Source organism: Capsicum annuum, chromosome 12, assembly GCF_002878395.1.
Source record: "Capsicum annuum cultivar UCD-10X-F1 chromosome 12, UCD10Xv1.1, whole genome shotgun sequence".
NCBI classification, from domain to species: Eukaryota; Viridiplantae; Streptophyta; class Magnoliopsida; order Solanales; family Solanaceae; genus Capsicum; species Capsicum annuum.
In genome coordinates this window covers 196,638,956-196,648,645 of record NC_061122.1, presented here as the reverse complement: position 1 = coordinate 196,648,645, position 9,690 = coordinate 196,638,956, and the positions used below count along the sequence as shown (strand labels likewise).

At 34.9% G+C, this 9,690-nt stretch overlaps 1 protein-coding gene and 1 long non-coding RNA gene across 7 annotated transcripts in view; both read right to left on the bottom strand.

Annotated features, from left to right (window-relative positions):
• LOC107851864 overlaps positions 1-3,100 on the bottom strand; it is an 11,143-nt gene extending 8,043 nt beyond the window's left edge. The window contains exons 1-3 of one of the 3 annotated variants that reach the window (XR_001669197.2): positions 2,868-3,100; positions 2,722-2,778; positions 2,045-2,102 (exon numbers count right to left, since the gene is read on the bottom strand). This is a non-coding gene — a long non-coding RNA (uncharacterized LOC107851864). The remainder of the gene's footprint in view (positions 1-2,044; positions 2,103-2,721; positions 2,779-2,867) is intronic. The other 2 variants (XR_001669196.2, XR_001669198.2) reach the window with 2 other exon arrangements.
• A 1,388-nt stretch (positions 3,101-4,488) lies between these two features.
• The window catches only part of LOC107850635 (probable nucleoside diphosphate kinase 5), a 12,660-nt gene continuing 7,458 nt past the window's right edge, over positions 4,489-9,690 (bottom strand). For 2 of the 4 annotated variants that reach the window (XM_047400920.1, XM_047400923.1), the window contains exons 3-5: positions 7,759-7,866; positions 6,592-6,701; positions 4,489-4,870 (exon numbers count right to left, since the gene is read on the bottom strand). In XM_047400920.1, the coding sequence (XP_047256876.1) occupies positions 4,842-4,870; positions 6,592-6,701; positions 7,759-7,866 (247 nt within the window). In that variant the 3' untranslated portion in view covers positions 4,489-4,841. Of the gene's footprint in view, positions 4,871-6,591; positions 7,058-7,758; positions 7,867-9,690 lie in introns of those variants that run through there. The other 2 variants (XM_047400922.1, XM_047400924.1) reach the window with 2 other exon arrangements.

The window sequence follows — 9,690 nt, the reverse complement described above, 5'->3', positions numbered from 1 at the left end:
AGGATAGATAAGGCACCGATTCAATTGACGTTTTGATACTCAAAATCAAAGGGCAATTCGGAATTAACAGTAAAACTTGATCTTTTTCATTTTCATATTTTTCTCCTTTTTGCTTATTTTTCTTGGATTTTTGGATTTTTAAGGTATTGGAAGTGGGGAAAAATGGAGGGTCGAAGATATCATCTTCTTGATTTGACTGAGAATGGAATAGAAAACGGGACATGTTTGTTAAGAATAAGGATGGTGGAATATTGCGAATTTTGGAGAAGAGAGTACCATGTCCTTCATTGGTTATACCTCGCCATGGGAGGAGCTTCATCATTCTCCCACTGGACAAAGTGGGCCCTTATAAAAAAAAATTCATGATTTTTTTTTGCCACGTCAGCCGTAAGGGTTGAAATTAATTCAAAATAAAGTTATTAAGGGAGTATATAATTGTCTGATTAATTTAGGGTCTAAACTAAGTTTTGTTGACAAATTGAGGAGGAATTTGATGTATTTTCTCATTAATATAACAAACCAAACAATCTTATCACAACCTTGTTACTTAATTGATCACAACATTACTAATATACCCTATTTAATACTATCCTTATACACCCTAAATTTTATCAGGATTAACCCTTGTTGTACAATAATTTTTATAAGTTCAATAAAGCTGAGAGTGAAATCCCCCTTGGTAAAAAGCTAATTACCTGAACGTCATTGCTATTTCTGATATTCCTTCAGATCAGGGTTGCTCAAGCAAAGAGCTATCTGTGTTAAGCTTGAACGCTCTTTTGTTAGAAGGTTTCCAAATTAATGTGAATCAATTTGATATAGTAATAATTATTGTTTCTAGTAAGCTAAATGATACGTCACAATGTTATTTCACAATTTAAAAATCATTATTTTTCCATTGAAATTTTCAATCGGAAAATGTTCAATAACTATTTTCACATATATTTTAATTGAATCAATGAGAAAGAAAAACTAGTAATATTTTCACAAGAAAAAAGATTAGGAAGCTTCCCATTGCTTTGATGGGGATATGTTTTCCACCATGCGTTTTCCCAGTGAACTGATTCGATGAAAAATAGATGGCAAAATCATATTTACAAACTCAAATTTTCCGGGTGCTTTGTCAATTTTGGTGTTGGAACTGGAACCCCCACCCCCACCCCTCACCCCAACACACACCTCCACTTACCAGGGGAGTCAGGAGAACTCATGTTGCAAGCATTTGTCCAAAGTTGGTTCCATTTGGACTATCAAAGAAATGTGCTTGATGTTTTCATTAGCATAGCCACACTACAAGTGATTGATTGGAGATGCTGAGTCCCATGAGAGAGGAAGTTATTGGTGAGGAGTCTTTCATGTGTTAGCATTTTTGCCCCGATTTTCTTACTAAATTCAAGTTTTACTTTTTCTTGTAAGAAAAATAAAAATAACCATAAATACTTTTACTTTTCTTGAAAGAAAAATATAAAACTTTTTTTTATAATTGGCTAACCTTTTTCTTGGAGGAAAAGTTTTGGACATCTATAAATAAAACACCCTACTCATACCTCAACACATCAGCATCCACAATATAGTCATCAAAGAGTCTGGTTTAGGGGGAGATTTCTCCCAATAGGTTTAATATTTTTTTAATATTAGATTTTATACGTAGACTAATTGGCCAAATCATATAATAATATTATATTTATAGTATTGTTTTCTTTGTTGTCTGAATTATCACCACGATAGTTTGCAACTAATAGCTTCCACATGACGCCCTCTCGATTTCGAACCCAACATCATGATGGAGAAAGTTCACATGAAGAACTTGATCTTGTTGGGGGCCAAAAGTCTCCGAATCCAGTTAAATTCCTTATCAGAGTAATTTGTGTTGTTTCTTCTGATATTCTTATCATAGGTTGATACCTTTAACAAGTCGTAAATACTAGTATCAATATTTCGCTAATCATTGGTGATAGTTAAGGTAGGAAATTCATGCTTTCAATAGTTTATGTATGAAACTCAGAAAAACTGAGATAGTTACAAAAAATTTTAGGGAGCATACTTTATATAGACCATAATTAAGGGAAGAAAATGACCCATCTGCAGACCGCAAAACCAGACTGCAAATACAAAATTGGTCTTGTTAGTTGCAAAAAGAGACAGAAGTAGGAGACCAAAATGCTATGACCTTCTGCGATCGCATTGTGATATACGATCAAGAATCACTCCTAGTCAAGTTCAGATTTGTGGAACACTCAAGCCCATTTGAGGATCTAACATATGATTTGAAATATGTAATTTGACAAACATATATCCGGCTTAAAGAAAAAGTTTGAGTTAATATATAAGCAAAGTGAAAAGTCATCAAAATCATCCTAAATTATATAAGTCACTTACACACTTAAATTAACATGGTGACCTAATACACACATATTCTTAATAAGGGGTCATTTGGTAGTGTACAAAACTAATGCAAAATAGGATGTATTAATAATGTTTGTATTAGTAATGCTAGTATTAATTACTTGTTTGTTTTGATATATTAGAAATAACATTTCTTACATAACTTTTATAAAAAATATTTGTTTACAAAAATATCCTTCTTTATCAATCAAGGTATTAAGCAATAAAACCTAGCCATCACATAGCCACATGAGAAATATGAACAACATAGTCCAACTACAACAATATTAGAAAGTGAAAACAACGAAACGAAGCAAGAACAAGGTGTGGAGATACCTTCCGACGAGCAGTGAACAAAGCGTTCAACTAGCAGTTTTGAATTGGCATAAATCGCTGATTATGACAGAGAAAAAACTATATCAAATTGTAAAATATTGGGTAAAAAAAAAGACAAAAGAGATAGAGTTAATGGAAGTACTAACAAAGTTGAGAAAAGCAAATAATGCTTGATCAAGTGAAAGGCAAAAGATGTGGAGAAAATATCTCTTGTTTTTCCATGGCAAAGGATACAGAAGAGAGGTTCATATAGAGAAACAGCGAGGGTACAATGAAAGGAGGAATTTGAGGGGTAATTTTGTCATTAACTAAATTAATGTATGTGTAGAAATTCTTTATATTATTAATACATAGGAAAATAGTGGTATAAATAATGCATAACATAATAAACAATAGAGTGTATAACTAGTGCAAGTATTAGTTATATTTAGATTGAAAAATGATACCAAATAAGATATTAATAATACACAAAATTAATACATGCATTATTTTTTTTAATATACTCTACCAAACGATCCCTAAAAGTGAATTTAACTTCACTCTAAATCTGACATGGAAATAATGCTAAATTAAAAAAGAAGAAGTGCGTCTGAAAAAAAAAAAGCCAAAAACTTTTTAAAACCCCACCCCGCGCATACTCTCTTCTTCACCAGAGCTTTAATTTTTTTTTTCTCTCATCTTCCTTTCTTCAACATTTTTTTAACTAAAAATTATACAAATACATGACTTATATTTTCAATATTACAAAAAATTCTAACATATACACAGAATGTTATGTATATGTCAACTATGTTATGTATATTAATAGGGAGAGAGAGTAAAGTAATTAAAAAAATAGGAAAAAGTGTAATTACTTTCAAAAGGGTTGGTATTTATGTTATTTATACTTTTGCAATCACTCCTCTCTTGCTATGGTTGATGGAGAAAAAAAATTCATGATAGTTTATGGAGAGAAAAGCAAATAAGATTGAGGGTGGAATCCTCTCCGGTCGAAAGTTTTTCCGATAAGATATTTGAAATTGATTAAATCTTATTGCTCCCATCATCAAGTTAAAAATCAATTTTTCAATTTATTTTTATATTTCTGTTCTTTCTCCATCAAAGTTTATGGATTTTGCTCATAATTCAATCTTTTAACACTTCTTTTAAATTTATCTTCTCTCTATAAAATTCTCTTTCAATTTTGTTCAAAATCAATAATAGTATATTAAAATTGCTCAAACTTTGTTTCGGTGTCCGTGGTGAAATTAGTGGTCGGTGAGGCACATTGATTTTGGTGACAATGAGGGTGTGATATTTGATGTAGAGTGACACAATTATTAGGTGGTGATGGTGTTGTACAGCAAAATCAATTGAATTGGATGAAGTTATTGCTTGATTGTATTGATTTTATATAGTTATTGCTTGATTGTATTGATTTTATATAGATAAGGGAAGAAGATGATGGCATTATGAGAACGACCATGGAAGCTTGGTTTAGGTGGAAAAAAAAAGGGGAAGAAGAGAAAGTCAAAAATGAATGAAAAAAAAAAAGTGAAATAAATATAAAAATTACACGTTTGACTTGAATTTAATAGGCCGGCGCATGTAAATCATGCAGGAGTATGCGACTGGCTTTGAACATTAGAGGGGCTATTAAATTCACTTCTAATAAGAATAGGTGTGTAATAAGTCGTCACATCAGTTTAGGTGTGTAAGTAACTTTTTGAGTATAATTTAGGGTGATTTTGATGACTTTTCCCGATAAGCAAATAAGAAAGGTAAAACTCCTGCCTAAAAATATTCTTTCATATGATACTGATACCGATCCACTAAGTCGCTCTGCCATGGTTCATAAAATGTTGCATGTCCATGGTACAATATTGGTTGCTATTTTAGTGTTTTTCACACGTATATCTATGTTAGATGTCGAAAATACTGAGCACTAAGCTCCTATAATATAGGCTCCATGTGGCTTTGATAGCTGCCAAGAAGGAAATCTACTGTATCGCCCCAATAAATCAGTCTACTAAACTTGGTCTTGCAGGATATACCATCTCAGAGGACAACTCTAAGTTAGGTGAGCTGCAACAAACTGTTCATAGAGCAAACTGAATGGAAGACAACCCTTCTTCAAGAACTTATAATTCGTCATGCTTATATACATGTCCTGCAGTAGGAACGAATTTTGTGAATGTAAATCAGTCAGAGAATCTTGATTGCAACAAGTATGCAAATTAACTGCAAGTGTTCCCTGCCCTCCTCTACAACGACAACAAAAGCATGCCCATGTAATCTCACAAGTGGAACTGGGGAGGTTAGAGCGCACACAGACCTTACCCCCACCTTGCCCTCGGCTCAAGAAGAAGCATATCAAAGCAGATAGTACAGAAAGAATGACAAATAGTGTGATCTGATGTAAAAAACTGAAGGACGAAAAACTCATACATCATACTCATGATAAAAACTCGCCATTTGTTTACAATAAGCGGCAGAGATACAGTGGTGATCAGTTTTGATTCTGTTAAGATATTTGTTCGATTGATTTTAAGTGGGAGATACACAGCACAAAATTCTGACACTGGATCGACTACATTTTAGCCTCTGATTCTTGATAACATTTTAATTCTGGATAGTGGCATTTCTTTCAACACTCTTTGGAAAAACGATTTTCTTGAACAGAGGGTCTATCAGAAACAACCTCTCTACCCCACACAGGTAGACCGGTAGAGATAAAGTCTGTGTATACCAACCCTCCCAGACCCCACTTGTGGGATTATACTGGGTATGTTATTGTTGTTTTTAATTTCAAGTTAGTAGGTTCTGCAGATAGGGGCGGAGCCACCTTGTACCAAGGGTGGTCAGGTGGACAATCTTTGCCGGAAAATTGTATCATGTATATAGATAAAATGCTATTCTATATGGTTAAATATAAAGGTTTGAACAACCTTAACACATTAAGGGATGTAGCTTAGTGGTGCTAAGTGTTCAGTAAAAGCCAAAGGTGGGGGTCTGCACACAGGATCAATCCCCACCGGCTGCAACCATTTATCTATTTTTAAAGGAACTTCTATTTTATTGAACACCCTTCCTAAAATTTCTAGCTCCGCCACTGTCTGCAGAGAATTTGCTTGGTACATCAACCAAGCAAAGACAGGTACTATTTTTTAAAATATTTTTTTGTCTTTTCTTTTGTTTAGGTCGGAAATTAGGGGAGGAGGGCATTTGCACCGGAGAGGAATGACATTTTCCTAGTTATGTGAACAACTTTTGAGGAAGCAGGAAAAATAAAATGTCAAAATCATGAAATTGGTTTCAGGATACTTCCATCGCAATTAAGGGTTTTTTGCGCATACAGTTACAGAACAATTTTAAATTTAGTCCCTTCTTATCGTGCTCAACTCATTTCATCTTATAATTTAAAGATGAGCTAATCTAGTTCCTAGAAGAAAAAGTAAAAACAAGTGCCAGACATAGACACCTATAGTCTCATCTCCAACCCTGGGAGGTTTCGAGGAAGCATTTCAAGAAGTTCAGAAGCAAAAGAGAAGAGGCAGTGAGTGGCAAAAGCCAGTGAAACTGTTAGGACCTCATTTCTGTTAATCCCAGCGGCAGAAGAATTAATTTGTCTCAATCAAGAAAAGCTTAAACATGGTATGCAAGATGGCACCTGGATGCTATTTGGCTAACTGATAACCAACACATGCAATTTACCCAGAGTTACTCAAGCATTTCATGTAGGATCTAAAGAGTACTGATAACTAACCAACATATCACAGCCAGCAAACCGAAATCATCACACAAGTCATAGCCAACAAAAGCCAAATATCATCACTCCTTTTCTTTTGCATGTACATAATTAAAAACATAACCGGGGTTTAGTAATTTGACCTGATGAAGTCCTTTTAAAGAAGAAAGAGATTTCCCGTGCAGCAGACTGAGGTGAGTCAGAACCATGAACACAATTCTCCTGTAAATTCAGCCCACATATGGCTCTGATACTGAATGTATAAAGACACGGGTTAAAGAAACATGTCTTATTCAGAATTAACAAAAGCCTAATAATATTTTTTTGTTTGGATAAGTGTAGGTATTATATTAATGAAAACAACACCAAGTTGGTTACAAGCAACTTAGACTGAAACTTCTTTAACTATGTACTATGTATGCAGTCAATGAAGTCAAAGGCACCATCAACAACTTTAACATCTTCAATCACAATTCATGGGGGCAGCCCGGTGCACAAAGCATCCTGCGTTAGCAGTGGGGAAAGGGCGGGCCATTCTCCAAGGGATGTGACGTAGACAACCTACCTAATACAAGCATTAGTGACTCCTTCCATGGCTCGAATCCTGACCTATAGATCACATAGAGACGATTTACGAAAGCACGTGACAAGAAAGGGAGAAGAAGCTAGCTGATTTAGGTATTAAGTTAATCATATGTAGGAGAGACAGAATTTGGAAAAATATCAGTGAAGGCAATAATGTAATGCCATGAAGGAGAAACCTTTTTGGGGGAAATCAAGAATTACACGTATTTTACAATGTTTCAATTTTCAAAAGCAAATCTTTGATAAAAGCATTTTCTAACGAGTTAAAATGAGGTAGTACCTCTTTTCTATAAGGAAGGCAAACTCCTGCTATGGCTATCTATTTACTTTCTAATCTTCTAACTATATGGTCCATGTAATAGTACAACAACAACAACATACACAGTGTAATCCCACAAGTGGGGGTCTGGGGAGGATGGAGTGTATGCTACACCTTACCCCTATCTCGGAGAGGCCGTTTCTAAAAGATCCTCGACTCGAGCACCGTTTGAAGAAAAAAACGGAACACGGAAATGCAAGCAGTAATAACTAACAACATATGAATGCAAAATGGAAAGCAGAACACAGCATCCAGAAAAGGGAACAGTAGCAACAACAAAATAATGCAATAAACGAAGTACAACTATACAAGAAACACGTGGTAATAGAAAACAAAGAACATGAGCCCATGTAATAGTACCAGACATTAAAAATAGGAAAAAAAGAAGAAGAGAGGAGGTCTAAACCTGTGAGGATGAGTAACCTTTGCCCTGAGTGGGTCTGTTGGGCCAATTAATGTACGCCAGTCAGCTATGGCATTCCCTTTCTCCAGAACCATTATCAACACTGGACCACTGATCATAAATGGTCAATGAAGGAAAAAAACGGATGAGAAGGGAGGAGGAGCAGTCAGCAAAAATTCTCATGAGAATCCGTCCATGAAAGTATTTTAATTCAGCGAAATAGCAAACATCCGATAGACAGATTGTTCACTAATTTTTCAACTTCTGTTACTGCAATGAAATTACTAACAAGTGGATATATGGACAAAAGACCTTTTTTCTCAATAAAAAAGGTACTTTATTTGAAATGGATAAGAAGGCACCAAGCTGGTGCAGTAACAGAGTCTCAGTTATACAACAACAACAACAACAATATACCCAGTATAATCCCACAAAGTGGCGTCTGGGGAGCATAGCGCATACACAGACCTTAACTCCACCTCAGAGGTTGATAGGCTGTTTCCAAATGATGTATCAGTTATATAAAACTAATCTTCGAACCAACCAAAAGATTCGTACATCTTTCTACAGTATTTACTTCTTTGATAAATAGTTCTTGTAGATGTTTACAGAGGAAAAACATAAAACAAATGAAGAGGAAAAGAGAGATGTTTTTATTATGCTGCAAAGAAGCTATTTAAATACAGCAAAATCCTAACAAACTGCAGTAACTAATTCAGTAACTCAAAAAAACTGAACTACCTAATTAATAGGAACTAAGTCCACCAACAGCTATATGCCTAAAGACTAGGAAAATCATAACTGAAAAACTACTACAGAAAATTCTATCTTTGAAAACAGAAAAAACACATCGGCAGCCATGTAAACATCGGCAGCCATGTAATCATTCCAACCCAGCATTAGTTAACAGCTCATGTGGCAGACTTCAACACTCCTCCTTGCATCAAGAGCTGCAAATTCCAAGTTTGCTTCTCAAGAATTCAAATTTGCTTGCTGGAAGAGCTTTCGTAAAAATATCAGTCGGCTGCTCTTCCGTTCTGCAATATACCAGATTCACTAGACCATCCTTTTGCACTTCTCTCAGAAAATATAGCTTCACAAATATCTCAGTGCTTTTGTCCACAAATATCTCAGTGCTTTCCTTCATCTCCAAACCAAGATCACAAAAGATTTTTCTTATCCATAAAGCTTGATTGACCGCAGCTGTCGCAGCATTGAATTCTGCCTCTGCAGTTGATTGAGCAACAATCTCTTGTTTTTTCGAACACAAAGAAAAACATCCTGCGCCAAAAATAAAACAGTACCCTGAAGTACTTTTCATATCATCAGCAGAACCACCCCAATCACTATCAGAAAATCCCTGAAGTTTGAAATTCTGACACTTGCTAAATTTGACTCCATAATCTATGGTGCCTTTGACATATCTGAGCACTCTTTTTGCAGCTTTCATATGCAATTCACTTGGAGAATTCAAAAAACAGGACAGTACACTTACAACATACAATATATCTGGTCTTGTTGTTGTAAGATACATCAAACATCCTATCAACCTCCTGTAGCTTCCTTCTTGTACTCATTCAGCACCATCATCCTTCATTAGCTTCTCTCTTTGATTCATAGGTGTGTTCATACTCTTGCATTCTTCCATTCTAAATCTTTTTAGAATCTCCTTCATGTATTTCTTTTGACAAACAAACACTTCATTCTGAGTTTGCTTAATCTCCATTCCCAGAAAATAGGTCATCTCTCCAAAATCGGTCATCTCAAAGACTTTCATCATCTCCTCTTTGAATTCTTCAATCAACACTATATTATTTCCTGTCACAAGTAAATCATCAACATACAGAGAAATAATAATAATGTTAGAGCCAACTTTCTTGACATAAAAAGTCGATTCACTTAAGCTTCTTTCGAAGCCTAAGTCTAGCAAATGGT